This window comes from Megascapheus bottae, chromosome 36 (assembly GCF_031878675.1).
Source record: "Megascapheus bottae isolate mThoBot1 chromosome 36, mThoBot2.hap1, whole genome shotgun sequence".
NCBI classification, from domain to species: Eukaryota; Metazoa; Chordata; class Mammalia; order Rodentia; family Geomyidae; genus Megascapheus; species Megascapheus bottae.
In genome coordinates, this window is record NC_143544.1 from 6,071,187 (window position 1) to 6,092,226 (window position 21,040).

A 21,040-nucleotide genomic window follows, 5' to 3' on the forward strand; every position below is an offset into this window, starting at 1 on the left:
CATGCTAAGCAAGCACTCTACCACTAGGCCAAACTCCCAGCCCCCAAGGCTTCTTTTTTTGTAGGTGGTAGATCTTGAACTCAGTCTGGGTGCTATCCTTGAGGTTTCTGATCATGGCTAGTACTCTACCATTTTGAGCCACAGCTCCACTTCTAGTTTTCTGGTGGTTAATTAGAGATAAGAGTCTTATAGACTTTCCTCCCCAGGCTGGCTCTGAGCTGCTATCCTCGATTTCAGCCTCCTGAGGAACCAGGATGACAGCTGTGAGCTGCCAGTGCCTGGCACGAGGTCTATTTTTGTCTGGCCCTGAGCTCAGAATAAAACCATATAAACAGTCACATGCTATGTAGTTTTATAAGTACCTATGTCATATTCTTAAAAAAAATACTGTCTAGGGGCTGGGAATTTGGCCTAGTGGTTAAAGTGCTTGCCTAGCATGCACGAAGACCCGGGTTCGATTCCTCGGTACCACATATATAGAAAAAAGCCGGAAGTGGTGCTGAGGCTCAAGTGGTAGAGCTCTATCTAGCCTTGAGAAAGTCCAAGGACAGTGCTCAGACCCTGAGCTCAAGCTCAGGACTGGCAAAAAAAAAAAAAATACTATCTAGTCCTTGAAGTAAGTTTGCTGATTCCCGCTCTAAGTAAAAAGATGCATTCATTGTTGGCATTTAAGTACCCAGGTCCAGGAAACATATGTCCATGGTTTGTGGGCCAAAAATCTACTCCTGACAACTTGTCACAGGAAAATACCCAGTAAGTTGAGGCTCATTTTACAGTTGTGCAAAAATGGAGTTACTTACTGCTGTGACATACATTTTCCTTCAAGCATCGTGTATTGTCTCCTGGCGTTCTATTGGGTGAGGGAATGTGTGAGGGATTTGGGTGTGGCGCAGCTGGGTGGTTCTAGGTTTTCAAGAGTCAGCTGCCACAGGGTTGACAAGGACAAGGCCACAGCAGGGCTTATCTCCAGGGCAGGAGGTCATAGTCCCTGGCTCAAAGCAGAGCAACACCTACAGGCAGAGGCAAGGTGGCACAACAATTCAAACACCTGTCTTTCTCAGACAAAATTAATCATGTTTCAAATATGGAGAAACATAAATACGGCTGGGAATGTGGTTTAGTGGTAGAGTGCTTGCCTGGCATACATGAAGCCCTGGGTTCCATTCCTCAGTACCACATACACACACAAAAAAAACCCAGAAATGTCACTGTGGCTCAAGTGGTAGAGTGCTAGCCTTGAGTAAAAGAAGTTCAGGGACAGTGCTCAGGCCCTGAAGTTCAAAACCTAAGACTGGGGAAAAAAAAATAAAAGTAAATTAAAAAAAACATATACAAGCTGCTGATGGTGGGATGCATGTCAATGAAATTAAAGGTTCTTGTATTTTCCAAAAGTAAACTAAGGGTTTTAATTTGCATGAGTCTTTGACAAATCGTGTATGTGTGTGTCTGTGTGTCTGTGCACGCACGTGTGTGTGTGTGTGTGTGTGTGTACCTAGCCTGATAACTGAAATAATACAATAAGAAAGCATAATATACAACTAGTATGTGGTGATGATTGAAAAGAGGATGAGAAAAAGCCACGTGTATGTGTAAAAAAATTCCAAATGATAGATGCAACTGTGAATATATTACCCATGGTCCTCATAAATAGACTACACGTTCAGAGGTAAATACTGCTCCACTAGGTGAAGTCACCCCTGTGCTACTTGCCAAGCTTCTGCCTGCTATGACCCTGTCCGGAGTTTACATGCGATAGGCCTTAATAGGCCTACATTAGATAGAAACAAGCTTGCATTTCCACTTCTGGAATTTCATATTAAATTGTCTGTGTGGGGTCCTGGAGCATAGCCTAGTAGTGAGTGCCTGCCTATCATGCACGAAGTCCTGAGTTCAATTCCCAGTACCGCGTACACAGAAAAAAAGTCGGAAGTAGTGCTGTGGCTCAAGTGGTAGAGCGCTAGTCTTGAGAAAGAACAAGGACATTGCTCAGGCCCTGAGTTCAAGCCACAGGACTTGCAAAAAATAAAAATGTAAAAATTAAAAATAAAAAAAATTGTTTTCCTTTTTTTTTTTTTTAACTTTGTGCTATGCTTCCAGCCTAACATTTTGGGAGTTAACTGAAAATGTAGTCCCACAGACGTTTCTGCCCGGGTTGGCTTCAAACTGATTTCTTCCAAGTTTCAGTCTCCTGAGTATCTAGAATTAAAGGTATGCGCCACTAGTACTTGGCTTGGGAATTTTTTTTGTTTTCTTTTTTCTTTTTCTTTTGGGGGGGTAGGTCATGGGGATCGAACTCGGCCTGGACACTGTCCCTGAGCTCTTCAGCTCAAGGCTACCACCCTTCCCTTGAGCCAAGCCCTACTTCCTGTTTTCAAGAGGTTAATTGGAGATAAGAGTCTTAGGCCCTTTTGTGCCCAGGCTGGCTTTGAACCTTGATCCTCAGATCTCAGCCTCCTGAGTAGCTAGATTATAGGTGTGAGCCACCATGCAGACTTTGGGAACTTTTTTAAAAAAATGAAATAACACTTCTATTGTTTATTTGCTATTTGAAAGCAAAAGTATCTCAAATGATAAAATTCTTTAAATATGTATTCCATCTTTTCCTCCCTGGCTGTCTGAAGGTCTGCTGCCATCTTGAATATTCAGTAACTATCCCAAGCAGGAAGTTCATGATCAACCAACTACTTCAGAGGAAGAAGATGGTGATTGATGTTCTTCACCTAATACGGGAAAGAGTTCCCAAAATGTACAAGACCACACCGGGTGTCATCTTTGTATTTGGATTCCGAACCCATTTTGGTGGTGGCAAGACAACTGGTTTTGGCATGATTTATGATTCCTTGGATTAAGCAAAGCAAAATGAACCCAAACATAGACATAGTCTGAATGAAAAGAAAAAGACCTCAAGAAAATAGTGAAAGGAACGCAAAAACAGAATGAAGAAAGTGAGAGGTACTGCAAAGGCAAATGTTGGAGCTGGCAAAAAGTCAAAGGAATGAAGATCCTGCAATGAGTTGGTCTGCAGTGAAGAGGGATCAATAAACTGTAAAAACATTTTAAAAAATGTATTCTCTAAGCTGGGTGCAGTGGCTCACGCCTGTAATCCTAGCTACTCAGGAGGCTGAGATCTGAGGGTCATCTAAGCCAGGCACTGGTGGCTCATATCCGTGATCCGAGCTACCCAGGAGGCTGATCTCTGAGGACTGTGGTTCAAAACCAGCACAGACCGGAAAGTCTGTGAGACTCCTCCAACTGACCACCAGAAAAACCAAAAGTAGTGCTGTAGTTCAGAGTGGTAGAGCACTGGTTTAGAGCTGAAGAGCTCAGAGACAGTACTCAGGTATAGAGTTCAAGCCCCACGACAACCCCCCCCCCCCCAAAAAAAGAAAGAGGACCTCTAGCCTCCCTTCCCACCTGACAGGCAGAGCTCACCTGATGAACACTTCCTCCATGGTGGTCACCGAGGCGGCAAAGCTGGAGATTTCCAGCTTCGACTGACTCAGTTCCAGGTCAGCAAACAGAGATTCAAACCTAGAAAGGAAGGGACAGTTTGATTCTTGAAAGTCTACCAGGGAACCCTCTACCACCCATACTTCTGTGCAGAGGAAGAGGCATGGGCTGTGGGTCAGGAGACTTCTGTTCAGATCCCAACTTTAATTTTAGAACTAGAGCACATGAACGTGAGTAAGGGTAACAGAATTTCCTTTGGAAGGTTCCTGTAGGATAAGCCTAAAATATCTAGCACATTATGGAGATGTAAAACCATTATGTATCCATTTTTTCTTTTTGAATAGAGAAAAATAACAATACTGTCTCTAAATGCTAGGGAGGTATCCTTAGCCCTTTTTTTTTTTGCCAGTCCTGGGCTTGAGCTCAGGGCCTGAGCACTGTCCTTGGACTTTCTCAAGGTTAGAGCTCTACCACTTGAGCCTCAGCACCACTTCCAGCTTTTTTCTACATATGTGGTACCAAGGAATCGAACCCGGGTCTTCGTGCATGCAAGGCAAGCACTTTAACCACTAGGCCAAACTCCCAGCCCTCCTTAGCCCTTTTACATGTATTAACATATGGGTTATTTCCAAAGCTCTTTTTTTGTCTTACAGTTCTAGAGATCAAAAGTCGAAAATTCACACCATCTGTTTTCACAGTTTATCTAGATATTTTCAAGCTCTGTTATGAGGCATGTACACATATGGAGTGTACCTCTTTATGGCATATGGGCTCTGTCAACATTATACACCGTCTCTTCTTGTGGCCTAAAATCTCCAAGCTTCCTCCCCCACTGGGCGTGCCAGTCCTCACTCTTCATCACCAAGTGGTGTTTATTCTCTGCTCCCTTTCAGTGCTTTGAGCAAGAGAATATGACAGAAGTGATGTTCTAGTATTCCTGAGCAGAATGGCTGTCTTAAGTCTTCTCCTTTGCACACACACTCTCGGGATGCCCCTTCTTGGACCTTTCCTACCTTGCTATAAGAAGTACATGCACACCACGTGGAAGAGTTCTGAGTGCAATGGTGAGCTGCCCATGAGCTCCCGGGTGACAGCCAGCCAGCCAGTCCTACCATCCCATGTAAGAATGAGCTGTCCTAGACATTCTAGTTCATTCTAGCTCCTGAATAACTTTAGTCTCAGACAGTATAAAAACTGGCTGAACCCTGTCAGCCTAACTATGACAGACAACAAAATGGTTGTCATTTTAAGTCAGCAAACTTTGAAGTAACTTATTATTCAGTATAATACACTACTGAAACAGAATTTGGTCCCAGAAGTGCTATAACAACAACAACAACAAACCTAGAACATGTAATATGGCTTTGGGATCAGAGTGGGAGCAAAGGCAAGAGAGAGACTGGAATAACAGTGAGAAAATTGTTTAATTTTTCATGTCATTTGAAAGAGGTGTGGCTACAGTGTTTCAGCTGCTAGAACAAAAGACAGAGTATTTAATGAACTTGTGTGTAAATTCCTGTGGATATATCCAGTTGTAATGTTGTGTTAAATGGTTTGTTATAGTTACACATGACAATATGAAAAATGAACCAATCAAATGGTTAACAGAAATTAGAAACAATATAGAGGCATCCCAACAGGCTTTCCAGCAAAACATTCTCGAAGTGCTCAGGGGCAAAATGAAAGGAAAAGTAATCATAATGAAATATTGCTTCACAATGAAGAATAGTTTCACTATGCAGCTGTGTGGTCCTTTGCTGAGAGCCAATTGATACATTTCAGATGTACCCACTGGTCAGTCAGTCTCAGTCATCTGGACAAAGGGTTCTAAACTTCAGACCAACATTTTGCTACATTATCATGGCTCTCAGTCCAAGGTAGAGAAGGACCTTCTTCTTTCCTGTGGTAATGCTGGGTTTGAAATCAGTCACTAGCACTTATCATGTAGGTGCTGTTCCACTTGAGCCAGGATCCCAGTGAGAGGGAGTTGAGGGGTGTGAATGTAACTTTAGCCTAGCAAATTCATTTCATACTCTGGTTTTAGGAAATCTACCTGTCCAAACTATACCAGCTTGGACAAAAAGGGATAAAGTTCACTGGCATGGTGGCTCAGGCCTATAAACCTAGCTACTCAGGAGGCTGAGATCTGAGGATCAAGGTTCAAAGCCAGCCCAGGCACAGAAGGACCTGAGACTCTTATCTCCAATTAACCTCTAGAAAACAGGAAGTAGGGCTTGGCTCAAGGGTAGGGTGGTGGCCGTGAGCTGAAGAGATCAGGAACAGCTCCCAGGCCTAGTTCAAGCCCCATGACCACCCCTCCACCAAAACACACACACAAAAATCAAAATCAAAAATGGTATCTGGCCTATGTATCTGGCAGGAAAAGATACAAATGAAGCTACCTTGCTGCAAATAATCAACCAGTTTTTGTAGAAAAGGATATGTATATGTATATATATGTATATAATATTATATATAATACTATTATATATTATATATATATATATATCAAAGTCAATAACCAGTGAGTGGTCTTAAGGATTGATCAAAACCACTCTTAAGAAGCAGAATCATGTCCTAATAAATATACATGTCTTGACCCTAGAAAAGCAGAAATTGGTGACACCTACAAGTCAGAATTGCTAAAACTAACAACTGTCATGTACTTCTTATTTGTTCAATTTCTAAATATAGGTTTTCAGAAATATTGTGGTTATCTATTCATGTCATCATTTCATGCCCAATGAGCTGGATATATGTGGATCAGATAATTCTCTCTTTAGTTGCTGATCTTCAAATAAAAAAGAACAATAACCAAAGAGCTCACTCCAAGTACCACACTTGAGAAACCTCACCGGCACTCAGACATGATCCAGACAATGAGATCTTAAGTCTGCGATAGTTCTCTAACAGGATGAGATTTAGGATCAGGTGTCTTTTGCATGAAGAACATTGATTTCTGTGGCCAGCGTGAACTGTGCTAACCTCTCAATCCATACCTGTGTGTGCTCTCTTTAGGAAGTATAAATATTAATTCTTCTGCAACATCAGACTCCAAAATTGCATTTGGTATGTGATGATAGATAAGACGACAGAGCTTCTCTGTGTTACAAAAAGGTGTTTTCAGTAAAGTCATATAGTATCCTGCACCTGAAATACCATGTAAAAGACCATAAAACCATTTTACTCTATACTTCTCTCTTTGGACCACATTTAGTTTTCTGTAGTTTAGAATGGGACAGTGTTTAGGGAAAGAAGCTGAACTGCCCTGTGGGATCAAGTTTAGACTATAATGAACTGGCCTCTGGAATTCCGTTTAGGAGTCTTCTTCTGCTCTGGAATTGGAAGGTGACCGTAGCAAATTTTGTTATGCGGGGCAACACTTCCATTAAATGATAACTAACTTGAGGAAGTGCAAACGTTGTAAGCAGATACCTTAAATATTAATGATACCATATAAAAATTATACCACAGGGTTAGAGATATAGTTCATTAGCTTAGCACTTGCCTACTATATTAGCAGCCCTGGTTCATCCTAAGAAACTCAAAAAGAAAAAAGAAAAGGCAAACCAAAACCAAAAATCCATAGTTTTTTTTTTTTGTTGTTGTTGTTGGTGGTGGTGGTGGTGATGGTTGTGGGGCTTAAAATCTGAGCCTGGTTACTGTCCCTGAGCTCTTCAACTCAAGGCTAGTGTTCTACCACTTGAACCACAGTGCCACTTCTGATTTTCTGCTGGTTAATTAGAGATACGAGTATGCCCAGGCTAGCTTTGAATCGTGATCCTAGGATCTCAGCCTCTTGAGTAGCGAGGATTACAGGTGTGAGCTACTGGCACCTGGCTAAAACCCCATTGTTTTGAGGAAGAATTTTCAGACCTCAGTATTGATTTTTTTCTAGTAATTTGAACTCATGGCCTGGGCACTGTTTCTGAACTTCTTTTCTGAAGACTAGTATTCTACCACTTGAGCCACACTGCTGCTTGCAGTTTTTCTGTGTATGTGGTACTGAGGAATCAAACCCAGGGCTTCAAACATGCTAGGCAAGCACTCTACCACTAAGCCACATTCCCAGTAATACTTTCTATATCATATAGAAAATGGAGTCATTCAACCAACATTTTCTGAAGTTATAAGCTATGACAGGTACTGCAATAACATGGGGTAAGAGATAAACCAGGTGCTGGTGGCTCACACCTATAATCCTAGTTACTCAGGAGCCTGAGATCTGAGGATTGCAATTTAAAGCCAACCAGGGTAGGAAAGGCCATCAGACAACAATTAACCACCAGACAACTGGAAGTGGCACTGTGGTTTAAAGTGGTAGAACTCTAGCCTTGAGCTGAGGAGCTCAGGGACAGTTCTCAGGCCCTGAAAGCATGCCCCACAACCAACCAAAAAAAAAAGAAAGAAAGAAAAAGGAAACAGACAAAAAGTAAGCAAAAATAAGTAGGGCACAGTTAATCTTGGGAATGTATAATTTTAAACATGATGAAGAAAGGCTGTCACAAGAGGCCTGGGTGGAGGCGTTACTTCATATCCCCCTTATTCTTACAAATTCCTCCTCTGGGGTGAGAAGACAGGAAGTCTAGGGGAGGTAGAGGAGGTCACTTCCCACCCATGTCAGGGTCCGTCACAAAGGCTAGCGGGTGGGGGGGAGAGGGAGTGCCCCCCAGTGCAGCAGGCCATGGCGCTGGCCCTGGCACCTGCTTCCCAGCACTCACCATATTTCTGCTTGAGGAACAGAGATGACCCGCAGCACTGCAGCTCCCCTGCGGCCATGATGGCGATGCGGTCCCCCAGCAGGTCAGCCTCGTCCATGAAGTGCGTGGTCAGCAGGATGGTGCGGTCACTCTTCTGCTGCTGGAGAAGGTCCCAGATGGCCCTCCTGGAGATGGCGTCCATGCCCGAGGTGGGCTCGTCCAGAATCAGCAACTGGATGGCAGAGGCAAAGCCTTGTGACCACGGCGGAGCCGCTGTCCAGACCTGGGCTGGCTGAGGTGGCCGTGCGTGTGGGGCCTGGCCTGGCTGCATCAGGACGGGGTGCTGCTGCCCAGTACCTTGGAGCCCGCTATGAGGGCGATGCCGATGGAGAGCTTGCGCTTCATCCCTCCGCTCAGGAACTTGCACCTCAAGCTCCGCTTGTCCTCCATACTGAGGGCGTATAGCATGTGCTTCACTTCCTCGGGGCACTTCTGGGGTGACAGGCCTTTCAGCTGCCATGGTGGGGATGAGGAGGGAAAATGAGGTGGCTGTTCTGGGAGTTCTAGGCAGCCAACTAATGTTTTGCTTGTGTATACAGGGGAAATATGCAAGAAAATATTTTCAAGCAAAGGGATAGACTTTCATGTTGAACTATGTAAGTAAGCATATGACATTCAAATTAAATACAGTACCATGTTAAAACAGTAATACATCGTGAATTGGCATTTATTCCAGGAATGCCAGAGTGGGTCAACGTACAAAAAAATTGATGTGCTTTTTTATTTTTAAAGAAATTTTGCCTGAAGCTGGGTACGGTAGTTCACACCTGTAATCCTAGCTACTTGGAAGGCTGAGATCTGAGGATCGAAGCTAATCAGGACAAGAAGGTCTATGAGACTATTTTTGGTCAGTGTGGGGCTTGAAGTCTGTGCCTGGGCACTGTCCAGCTCTTCAGTTCAAGGTACAGCTCTACCACTTGAGTCACAGTACCATTTGTTTTCTGGTGGTTATTTGAAGATGAGTCTCATGGATTTTCCTGCTTGGGCTGCCTTTGAACTGTGATTCTCAGATCTCAGCCTCCTGAGTAGCTAGCAATGAGACTATTTCAATTAACCAAAAAGCCAGAAATGGATCAGTGGCTCAAATGGCAGAGTCCTAGCCTTGGGCACAAAAAGCTCAGTTTCAGTGTCCAGATCCTGAGTTCAAGCCATAGGACCATGAAAAAAAAAGAAGAAACGAAAACAGGCAACATTAACAGTAAATCTATTATTTTTCTTCATAAAAACACAGTTGCTCTTTCCATTTTATTCAACATTTCATTAGATGCTGTAGCCCAGGGATTTAGGTAGGGAAAAGAAATCATCCAGGTTGAAAGAAAACAATACAACTGTTTCCCACTGAGGCCATTTGATCTTATATAGAGAAAACTTGACAAAGATCAACTATAACCTAAACATACTGGTTTTGGCCATCTTTTTGAAACTGTAGTTACGAGTGGTTTGACAGTGGGTGGCGATCTAAATCCAGGTTTCTGCTATGAATTTAGCAACATAAAATAGGAGCTTGTTGGGCCGGCTGGTGGAGACTTGGAAATCTGGACCAGTTTGGGCTAATATATCTCCTCAGAAAGGTAGCTATCCACCATGTTAAGGCAAATTTTACTAAACATTGATTCATCACACTAGTTGAGTAAATTGCTGGCGCCAGTGCTATTGAGTTTGGAAACACCATTCTTTTAGGTTTATATGAAAAATGGATGTGGTACAAATGTGCCACCACATCTAGCACAAGTTTTTCTTTTTCTTTCTTTCTTTCTTTCTTTCTTTCTTTCTTTCTTTCTTTCTTTCTTTCTTCCTTCCTTCCTTCCTTCCTTCCTTCCTTCCTTCCTTCCTTCCTTTCTTTTTTGGGGTGATGGTGGTACAAGGGTTTGAAGTCTCATACTTTCCAGACAGGTGCTCTTCCATCCCTTTTGCATGCTGATCATTTTTGAGTTATTAAATCCCTCAGAATTTCTTGCATACTAGAAATGTTCTAGTATTACTTCTGAAGAAGGAATTTGTGGAAGGCTCTTGGACAGTGTCAAGGTGGGATCATCAGAAAGATTAAATCATAACTACAAGCTTGCAACTTTCAGCTCCATTCCTCATCCCCTAGGGAGGAGGGAGGGGCAGGAGGCTAACCCAAGGACCCATCATCATGCCTAAATAACATAGTCTACAGAAAACCTCTAAACTGTGTTTTCTGGTGAGTCTGAGGAGGGGGCTACAGGAACCCTTGATTGATAGTCAGCTGGTCAAAAGTACAAGTGACAACCTGGAACTTATAATTGCCATCAGAAGTGGGAGAGTCTTGTGGGACTGAATCTTTGGCTTGGTTGCAGATAGTGTCAGAACTGCATTGTAGGATAGCCAGTCGGTCTTAGGAGAATCAGTCCATATGGGAAACTGCCCTCCCTTCTACTCTCAATATTCTCACACTGAAGGTTTCACAAGTGTTGACAGTGGAGAAAATGTGAGTGTTCCTTTCAAAGATCCCCTTAAAATGAGTCAGAGTATTGCAGCCTTACTATCCCAAAAAAGGACACAGAGAAAACAGATCTCTGTTACCTTCCAATTTACCTGAGCATAGAAAGAAAGCTGTTCTGCTACTGTAAAGTTTTCAAATAAGACATCATTCTGGGGACACCAACCGATGCTCTTTCGGATTTGAACCATGTCTGTTGAAATTTCATATCCATTGATATATGCCTGTCCACTTGAAGGGATAGTAAGACCTAGAACCAGGTAGAAGAGGCATCCTAAAGTCATCTTCAGTCAGAGGATTCAACACCACAAGGGCTTAATGACTCTATGCCCTCTCTCTTTTGTTTACTCAATCTCCCTTGAACCCTTATTCTACTTCATTGCCACTGTCAGCCAATTAATGGTAATCAAGGAATATTTGTTCTTTGTGTGCTAGTAGTGTGCTAGAATGTGTGGGGATTGGTTAGAGACAGGAGGTATTCTTTCTGCTTTCGAGCAGCTTCAATATGAGTAAGTAACCAAAACATATGCAGCTCTAAAACAAATTACATTGCTTTATATGGTGAGGGAGAAAAGCATTTTGGGAATACAAGACTTGAATTGAGATCTTCAAAGGCAAAAGTTGAGATCTTATCTTTGACTTCCAATAAATATCTGTTCAATAAATGAGTAAATTAATGTATTCACTGCCATATATATGCATGTAAAACCCTGAAGACTGCCTACCAGTATGGTATTATTGTCTTTATTCTCATTAGGATGAAAAAGGAAATGTATTTATTGCAAAAACATTTGGAAAAAGAAAAAATTAATAAAGAAAACAAGTTGGCAGGCCTGGAGTTTGGCCTAGTGGTAGAATGCTTGCCTAGCATGCATGAAGGCCCAGGTTTGATTCCTTGGGACCACATACATAGAAAAAAAAAAGCCAGAAGTGCTGTTGTGGCTCAAGTGGTAGCTGGCCTTGAGGAAAGCCCAAGGACAGTGCTCAGGCCCTGAGATCAAGCCCCAGGACTGGCAAAAAAAAAAAAGAGAGAGAAAAGAAAACAAGTTGGGTGTTAGTGGCTCATGCCTGTAATCCTAGCTATTCAGGAGGCTGAAATCTGAGGATTACAGTTCAAAGCTAGTCAGGACAGGAAAATCAGTGAGATTCTTTAATCAAGCATTAATAAGAAGTAGAGTTGTGGCTTAGATGGTAACAGTGCTAGCTTTGAACAAAAAAGATTAGCAACAATGCCCAGGCCCTGATTCAAGTCTGAGGACCAGTGTATATGTACATGCACACATGCCTGTGCATGTATACACACAAGGATTATATAAGTCTCATCATGAAAAGATAGCTACTGTTAGCTATTGATAGCCTTATGGATTTTTATATGTAACTAAATCTATTTGTGTGTTTATTTCAGTGCTGGAGACATAACCCAGTACCTTGCACATGTTAATAAGTGCTTTAACCACAATTTATTTTTTTAATTAAGATGTGAACATAAGCCAGGCACCGGTGGCTCACCCGTGTAATTCTAGCTACTCAGAAGGCTGACATCTGAGGATTGCGGTTTGTGGCCAGCCTGGGCAGGAAAGTCTGTGAGACTCTCATCTCCACTTAAATCACAGAAAAAAAAAAAAAAGACAGACAGGAAGTGGCGCTCTTGCTCAAGTGGTAGAGTGCTAGCCTTGAGCAAAAGGAGCTCAAGGACAGTGCCCAGGCCCAAAGTTCAAGCCTCTGGAGCACCTTCCCCACCCCTCCTCAAAAAAAAAAAAGTATAAATTTGAGTGTTTAATTGTTCTTTTTCTCATATAACAATGTGGTGAGGCTATTTCTCTACACTCAACAAATGTATAAATAGATTTGGTAGGGAAAAAAAGCCAGGTGCAGTGACTCACGTCTATAATCCTAGCTACTCAGGAGGCTGAGATCTGAGGATCAAGGTTCAAAGCCAGCCCGGGCACAAAAGGACCTGAGACTCTTATCTCCAATTAACCTCTAGAAAACAGGAAGAGGGGCTTGGCTCAAGGGTAGAGCAGAAGCCTTGAGCTGAAGAGCTCAGGGACAGTGCCCAGGCGGAATTCAAGCCCCATGACCCACAAACAAACAAACAAACAAAAAACAAACTACCAAATTACACATTGGTTGGGTTTTTAGATCTACTTTGTGGTAATATCTATAATCATTTTGGGGACAAAAAATTAAAAGGTGGTGTTATTCTATACAAACTTTGACAAATCTTCATGTAAAGTTATAACAACAGAAGAACTAATAGAAAACCCAAATATTTTACTGGGCAGAGAAATGGAGTCTAAGACACTATCAGCTCTGGGAACTTTTGGCAAAAATTCTGGGAATGGAAGCCCTAAACAATCTGGGGATGGAAGCCCTAAACCATCTGGGAATGGAAGCCCTTTGCTCTCTAATATCCGGGACAAGGAGCCATATTTTTCTTTTTAGCACAGCAACTCCAATACTGCTATCATTTTCATGGGGGCAAAATTAACAGTGTGTTCTATGCCAAGTCACATTAGTAGAGATCTGTGGTAGAGCTTCTGTGACATAGTATTTATAGTTTTATTTTAGCAGTACTTGTAATTATATTCTAGTAATGTCAGTCATTTGTTCCATAGTTATTGAGTATCTATACTGTGAAATACGGTCTGAGCTCCAGAAGTAAACAGAACCAGTTCCCTAGCAAGGGGGGATTGGGGAGACACAGAAATAATGAACATACATACAAATGAATGAGCAATGATGGAAAAAAAAAAACAAGAAGGGAGGAAATAGGGGAATCTGTAGGGTGAAAAGTATTTATGGACTCACTGCAATGACCTAGTATCTGACTTGCCTCTTTGACACGTAGTCTGAGGGTCCTGGTTAGACCTCCTTTCCAGCAAAGAGAACCTTACAAACATGTTAGGACAAAGACTCTTCCTCAATGGCCACACCATCAGGCACAGCAATGTCTATTTCTGAAAGAGGACCACCTTTCTAGAAATACCAGTATGTCTGCCCAGGAAACTGTGGCACTCAGACATCATCCTGACATACACTAAGCCCCTCTGTTGAATAGCTGCTGGCTGAGAATTGGTTTTGAAAGTTCTGCAACCAGAAGGCTGGCCAAATGCACCTCCCACCAAATATCACTATATCCTGCTCTTCAATGTTTTCTTGTTTTGTTTTTGTAGTACAAAATCTCAGGGCCTCACGCTCACTTAGTTGCTTGTTTGGATGGCACTCTACCACTTGAGCTATGCTTCAGACCCTGCTTTTTACTGATTATTTTGAAGATGGAGATTAGAAAGCTTCCATCCGGAGGACGGTAAACCTCCTGATCTAAGCCTGTGATGACAGGTGTGAGCCACTGGCCCTGACTCTTTGAATGTTTTAATAGAGGGATGAAGACATTACAGGGGCAATCTGATTGCTTCCCCACAGTGTGGTGCTCTGGCCGGCTCTCAGAGCTTTCTGGAGGTTGAAAATGCATCTCACTGCTTTGTTCAGAACTTTATACTTGTGAAGTCTTTAATAAATGTTTCTTATATTAGTTTTCAAATTCACAGAATATTATTTTAGTTGATCAGATGCAAAACAATTAGGCCTAAATTATTTTTAGACATAAAGTTATTCTGAAACTATAATCATTTTCAATGGCTGAGAATATGGTTTAGTGGTAGAGTGCTGGGGTAGCATGCATGAAGCCCTGGGTTCCATTCCTCAGAACCACAGACACAGAAAAAGCTGGAAGTGAAGTGGTAGAGTGGTAACCTTGAGAAAAAGCAGTTCCTGGACAGTGCCCAGGCCCTGAGTTCAAGCTCCAGGACCGCCAAAAAAAAAAAAAGAATCATTCTAAAGTTTCTGGGGCAATCAAAAGTTACAATGTTTATAGACAAATGTTTGTGTTGAAAGATTAGCAATGCCTATCAGTCATAAGAAAGTTTTATCTGGAGAGAAACTTCTAGTCACTGTTGTTATCGTCTCATAATGAATGAAACTGACTTCTGCAGATTGACTGAGAAAGGCAATGACTTCCTTTTCCTGACACAGGTACACTGAATAATCAGATGCTAAATAGGTGGTAAAATAAACAACAAGTGGTATTTAACTAAAATACCAATAAGGTCTAACAGGGGAAAGGAACCCCAAGTCTATCTCTGCTCAGTGCTTTTTTCAGGGCTTCCTCCCAAGAGCCGATTCCATGTAGGTACCTGTGAGCATAGAGCAGGTGGTGGACTTTCCAGCGCCATTGTGTCCCAGGAGCACAGTGATCTGCCCCCGGTACATATTCATGTTCAGATCTCTGACTGCTATGTATTTCTTCCTTCCCCTGTGGTACACCTGTGGGAGGTCAAGGCAGTGTAATACCCATACTCAGGAAGCAGAGCACTAAGCTCACACCTCATCACCAGAGTCCTTCATCAACATGGTGCTCTGTGTGGAGCAAGGCTCTGCAGTCTCCTATGCAAGAACAATCGCCTTGGGCTGGGAACATGGCCTAGTGGTGGAGTACTCATCTGATATGCATGAAGGCCTGGGTTTGATTCCTTAGTACTATGTATACAGAAAAAGCCAGAAGTGGTACTATAGCTCAAGTGGCAGAGTGCTAGCCTTGAGAAAGCCCAAGGACAGTGCCCAGGCCCTGAGTTCAAGACCCAGGACTGGCAAAAAACCAAAAACAAAGAAAAAAAACAATTACCTCTACTTTTGCACCAGTAAGCCAATAGTATAATGTAGATTTCAATTTGATATCGTGGATAAAAGTCATGTACCACTGAACTAGGTAACTTGAGGGGAGGGGTGGAAAGGGAGTGAATGGCAGAAAACATGGATGGGTGACACTGACCAAGAAGCCTGGAACTCATAACCCTTTTTATAGAATTGTAACCTCTTTGTACAACTACATAATTATAATAATAATAAAGTAAAATAATAATAATGTCATGTACTAAATGACTGAATTCCAGTGAAAGTTCAAAGGTATTTGGTACTGGAGATGAGAGGACACTGCTTCCAAGAGACACATGAAACTTTCCATGTAGTCATTCAACCCTATGGCCAGAAACAGGGCATTTCAAGCTTTATCTCTAACTCTGAGGGTAGCATTAAAAAAGTGACTGAAATTCTCAGTTGCAGAGAATATCTTGTGATAAGAATGTATTTTACAAGAATAAAAGATAAGCTTACATTGGTTGTTTCTTAAGCTTTTGGAAGGAGGTTTGTGAGCTGATACCTTGTATAGATGATGGATTTCAATCCCTCTTATCAGATCAGATGGCTCTTCCTGTATGAACTGACTTTCCAGAGGTTTCTCAGAATCTTCCATGTGCAGCACTGGTCTTGTCACTGGAATTTGGCTCCCAAGCCAGTAGGAGGGCTGCAGAGGAAGTCAAGCTAACCATCAATTGTGTATGTGAAGTCTTCTGGAAGGTAAGTATTTTGGTAAACTAGCACCCATCCCTACCCCAAGGGCAGTCTACATATTGCCTCAAATATTTAACGGTGCCTAGAGAAGTGAATCTATTTGGCTACCAGTTAACTGAATTTCAGTCTGATCCATGGTCCTTAAGAAGGAACTAGGAAAGCTGCTTCAGCTCTAGATTCCTGATAGAATAGGAAAGCCACTTTCCCAGCAGTCAGCAACCCTGGAGTTGTTATCTGGGGCCTGGAGAAATATTGGAGACAACGGTCTATCCATTTCTCCACAATCTCAGAAGTAGAGGGCCCAATCAGTGCCCAGGATTCGGCTGGGATTATCAGCCCTGCGTAGGCCACTGGAGGCATTGTAGAAGGGCTAAAGAAAACATGACAGCTCAGCTTTGTAAGAAAAACAGTCATCCCAGATTCTGACATATCTGGGAGTTTACCAGGAAAAGTTGTATCCCCACCAGAGTCCTTAGGGAACAGGGATCTTGGAGTATTTCAGGGTGTCTCTTCTAGTGAATGGGAAGGAATGGGAGAGGACTCTAGCACTACAAGTGAGGCTTGTATGAGACTGACACCCCACTGAAGCCCACTGCATCAGTGGTAGAGCAAGGATTAGAGAAACTAGGACTGTTAATCATGCTCCATTAGCTGGCAATCCTATTCTATTAGCTGACAGGTTTGTTATGAACCCAGGGTAAACTTCTTGGTATTTAAAATTTTGATCAGGATATCTCTGAGGGACCTAGGAACACGAAAAACTTAAAAGCATTAGAACTCACCAAGGCAAAGAAGTACCAGGGCTTGCGTTTTTGAAAGCTCCCTGGAAAAATGTTCTCCACATACCAGGCTATCAGACAGTACAAGAATGAGTCCACGAGGAGCATCAGCAGCACCTGTGAGAAGCTGAAGTCTCCTGTGACACTGCCCATGTTCTTCCACTGGATGCCTGTGCCTGTTACAGAGGAAGGACAGGGTAATCAAAGGCACAGAAGTCACCAGAGCCTTCCGGTCAAACTGTAGGGAGTTAGGCCGTGAACGAAACTAGATTATTTGTGTCTACAACATTACAAGACCAACCCAAGGCACAGGAAGGAGCAAAGATAAAAAAGTTGCTCCCATGAGATAAAGCAGGTTTATTATTTATTGCAGTACTTTGACCAACACCAAAAAGAAATGAGACATAGCCTTATATACACACATGTCCACACTTGTACATATGCTACTAGACTAACTTCCCACCCCTCCCAACCTGCTTTGGCTAACTCTTAGCTTGAAGATTAGCTTCATGTAAGTAACTCCTTCCCAAGAAACGTGTACCCACATTCCTTGTCTGGGTAACATGCCCGGCTCCTGTGGGTACGGAGTCCCACTCATAGGAGATCCTGTCCTCACTCATCACTGCCCCCAGTTCTGCAGTCTCTGGGGCCAAGGACTCTTGGGTTTTAGTATCCCCCAACATCTGGCCACCTGAGATCTGAAGACCGTACTTCAAAGCCAGCAAAAGTAGAAAGCCCTTAAGACTCCATCTCCAATTTATCAGCTATATTCCAAACTGGAAGTATGGCTCAAGTGGTAGAGCACTAGCAACGAATGAGCAAGCCATAGAGAATGTGAGTCTCTAAGTTCAAGTGATAGCACTGGCATAAAAAGTGGAAGGGGGAAAAATAAATAAAAGTTGAAGGGAAGCTGGGTGCTGGTGGCTCACATCTGTAATCTTAGCTACTGAGGAGACTGAGATCAAAAGATCATGGTTAGAAGCCAGCCTGGGAAGGAAGGTCAGGAAAATCCTTGAGATAGGCCTAGGTCCTGTCCTTGAGCTTTTGCAAGGCTAGCACTCTACCACTTGAACTATAGCTTTTCTGTGTATGTGGTGCCAAGGAATCAAACTAGGGCTTTGTGCATGGTAGGCAAGCATTCTACCACCAGGCCATACTCCAGGCCCCTATTGTGTATTTCTTTAACTTTCCACACAGTATCTATTTTAGCTGCAAGTATATACTATAAATGAAATGTGTCAACCTTACCTGGAGTAAAGCATCCAGGTCACCTGAAGACTGTTTGAGAAGGAGAAAGATAAATCTCACCTTTTGCCTCCAACATAGAGATGAATCGGATTCCCATGGCCATGGCAACATTTGAGAAGAGACAAAAGCTGATCTTCTGGCTATAGCTCCTCTGATGGTAGCTAAAAGTGAGGTACAGGTAGGGGAGGTAGGTAAAGAAGAAGATGATCCCTCCTATGGCCGTTCCAACGTAGGCTGCAGGTTTAGAAGGGAGAAACAAAGAATTTCATCAGTAATATGCAAAGTGCTGTGACATATACTCCTTTCCTCAGTTCTGGTAAGAAAAGTATCTCTGTACTTCTCTCAGCATTTCAGAAGGGAAACAATTCCTTAAGAAACCTTTTACACTGGAACTATTATTACTAAAAGACAAGGAATATTTGCAGCACTTAATCAATGAAAGAACCCTCACATATACACATAAATATCTGTCTGAAACGTCTTCTCTCTAAAGCTGTACTGTGTCTCCGACAATAAAAACCCTCTTCAAAGATGAGTGGTGGATCGCATAGCATCTATGAAGCCCACCTTAGCACTATGGCAAGAGCTCTCAATGTATTATTTAATTTATTGTGCACATCCTCCCTGTTTTGCAGAAAAGGAAACAGAAACATAGTCATGGTAAATAACTTTTCTCAATGTCATGGAGCTAGATTAAAAGTTTACCAGGTTGTAAGCATAGTGGCTCTAGATTAGGACAGAAGACCTATTTGACCACAGTTGGGCAGCTGAACTCAAGTTAAATGCAGATGTTTGACTTCTAGGAAATTATGAGTAAGAATTGAAAATCTAAGGACTGAATATAAAGAAGAAAAGTTTGTGCCAGGCACCTACGGCTCACACCTGTAATCCTAGCTACTCAGAAAACTGAGATCTGAGGATCACGGTTCAAAGCCAGCCCAGGCATGAAAGTCTGTGAGACTCTTATCTCCAATTAACCACCAGAAAAATAGAAGTGGCATTGTGGCTCGAGTGGCAGAGCTCCAGCCTTGAGCCAAAGAGCTCAAGGGTGGTAGTGCTCAGGCCATGCTCAAGCTCCATGACTGACCAAAAAAAAAACAAAGTTTGTAAGGTTGGAGAGGGCCTCAAAGAGGAGTCCAATGAAGTCCTCTGAGAAGGCAGTTTTTAAGTACAGCCTCTCTCATATCTCCTCCCCTGGCTGCTGCTGGTTGTTTGAAGGCTTGTGCTGGCTGTGTTCATTGCTTGAGCGGATACCCAGAGTCTTACAGGAAAAAGCATTTGAACAGGAGCATGAGGAACCAGAAATCCTTTCTTACTGTGGTATCTTAGAAGCTACCCTCCTCTCATGCTCCAACTTCACAGTCAAGATCTAGAATGTTATCTGTTTTGGATATCTTATCTTTCTATTTTCTTCTGGATTAAAACATTATTCACCTCCACATAAAATTATAATAGAATTAAATGAAGGGTTTAAACAAACCTATAATGGGGAATAAAACTGTGGATGTAAACATAAAGCTGAAAACTTTGCTCTGGAGTAATAATACTTAATGGCATAGGAAATGGGAATTGTAATGCTTCCAGAAAAAGAAATCACAAGCATCCACTGGCAGAAACTTACATTAGGACTCACCTTTTTCGAAGAATGTACTCATCATGAATGCAAAGAAAATAGTGGCGATGGCAAAACATGTAAGAAAAATAAATATCAAAGTAGGGTCGCTGTTACTGAACACAGCCATGTTGTTCATCTACAAAACAATCATAGACACACAGTCATTACCCAGAAAGAATTCGAAAAAAGCATCGAGCATCAATAAACACTGTAGAAAAATATTATTTTTTTTTGCCAGTCCTAGGGCTTGAACTCGGGGCCTGAGCACAGTCCTTGGGCTTTCCTCAGGGCCAGTGCTCTACCTCTTGAGCCACAGCATCACTTCTGGCTTTTCAATGTATGCGGTACTGATGTCTCGAACCCGGGTCTTCATGCATGCTAGGAAAACACTCTACCACTAGGCCAAACTTCCGACTCTGAAATTATTTTTTAACATTCAAGATTATCTTAAGCAAAAAAGTGCGCAGAAAAGTGAAAACCTTCAAGGCAGACATAATCCAGCACCTTTTGTCATTTACAAATTACTGTTAGCGCATGAAACTTCTTTTGTAAAAAGCATGAATTTGAATTTAATGTTTTACACAATGTGAATGGTTTCCTCCTTTGTATGACTGATATACAATTTTGATATTTCTTTTAATGTTTTATATCTTCTTTTTCCTCTGCAATACTAGGATTTGAACTTAGGTTCTCGGCATATTATATAGGCACTCTACTACGTGAGTCACACTCTCAGACTTTTAAATCTTTCAGCAAACACATGCATGTATCAACATGAGGGTTTCCAAACTGTCATCAATAACTACATCTTTTTATCCTTTGTTGATTATGGGGTTTGAACTAAGAGCCTGGATGCTGTTCCTAAGCTCTTTTGCACAAGGATGGCATTCTACTACTTTGAGCCACAGCTACACTTATTTTTCAGTGGTTAATAGGAGGTAAGAGTCTCACAGGGACTTTTCTGTCCAAGCTGCCTTAGAACTGGAATCCTCAGATCCCAGCCTCCTGAGTAACTAAGTTGTGAACCAATAGTGCCCGGCTAATAACTCTATTTTAACAAATGAAAAGTCACTTGCTAGTGGCTCACACCTGTAATCCTAGCTACTCAGGAGGCTGAGATCTGAGGATCATGGTTCAAAGCCAGCCCAGACAGGAAAATCTGTGAGACTCTTGTCTTCAATTAACTGCCAAAAAAAGTCAGAAGTAGAACTGTGGCTCAAAAGGTAGAGTGCTAGCTTTGAACAAAAGAACTCAAGGATAGTGCCCAAGCCCAAAGACTGGTACAAAAAAAAAATAGCAGAAACATGTTTGTGTG

General features: G+C 42.2%; 1 protein-coding gene and 1 pseudogene across 6 annotated transcripts in view; one reads left to right on the plus strand and one right to left on the minus strand.

Moving 5' to 3' along the window:
* The window catches only part of LOC150042309 (ATP-binding cassette sub-family A member 17-like), a 52,783-nt gene that overhangs the window by 16,323 nt on the left and 15,420 nt on the right, over positions 1 to 21,040 (minus strand). For all 6 annotated transcript variants that reach the window (XR_016533650.1, XR_016533651.1, XM_090324938.1 and 3 more), the window contains 10 exons: positions 19,744 to 19,861; positions 18,171 to 18,344; positions 16,866 to 17,038; positions 15,893 to 16,036; positions 14,871 to 15,000; positions 10,770 to 10,924; positions 8,508 to 8,663; positions 8,172 to 8,382; positions 6,450 to 6,600; positions 3,433 to 3,531 (listed from right to left, as the gene is read on the minus strand). Coding sequence is in view for 4 of the 6 variants with exons in the window: in XM_090324938.1 (XP_090181064.1) it covers positions 3,433 to 3,531; positions 6,450 to 6,600; positions 8,172 to 8,382; positions 8,508 to 8,663; positions 10,770 to 10,924; positions 14,871 to 15,000; positions 15,893 to 16,036; positions 16,866 to 17,038; positions 18,171 to 18,344; positions 19,744 to 19,861 (1,511 nt within the window). In the remaining 2 variants the exon portion in view is untranslated. The remainder of the gene's footprint in view (positions 1 to 3,432; positions 3,532 to 6,449; positions 6,601 to 8,171; positions 8,383 to 8,507; positions 8,664 to 10,769; positions 10,925 to 14,870; positions 15,001 to 15,892; positions 16,037 to 16,865; positions 17,039 to 18,170; positions 18,345 to 19,743; positions 19,862 to 21,040) is intronic.
* On the plus strand, positions 2,640 to 2,999 carry LOC150042310 (small ribosomal subunit protein eS24 pseudogene; annotated as a pseudogene).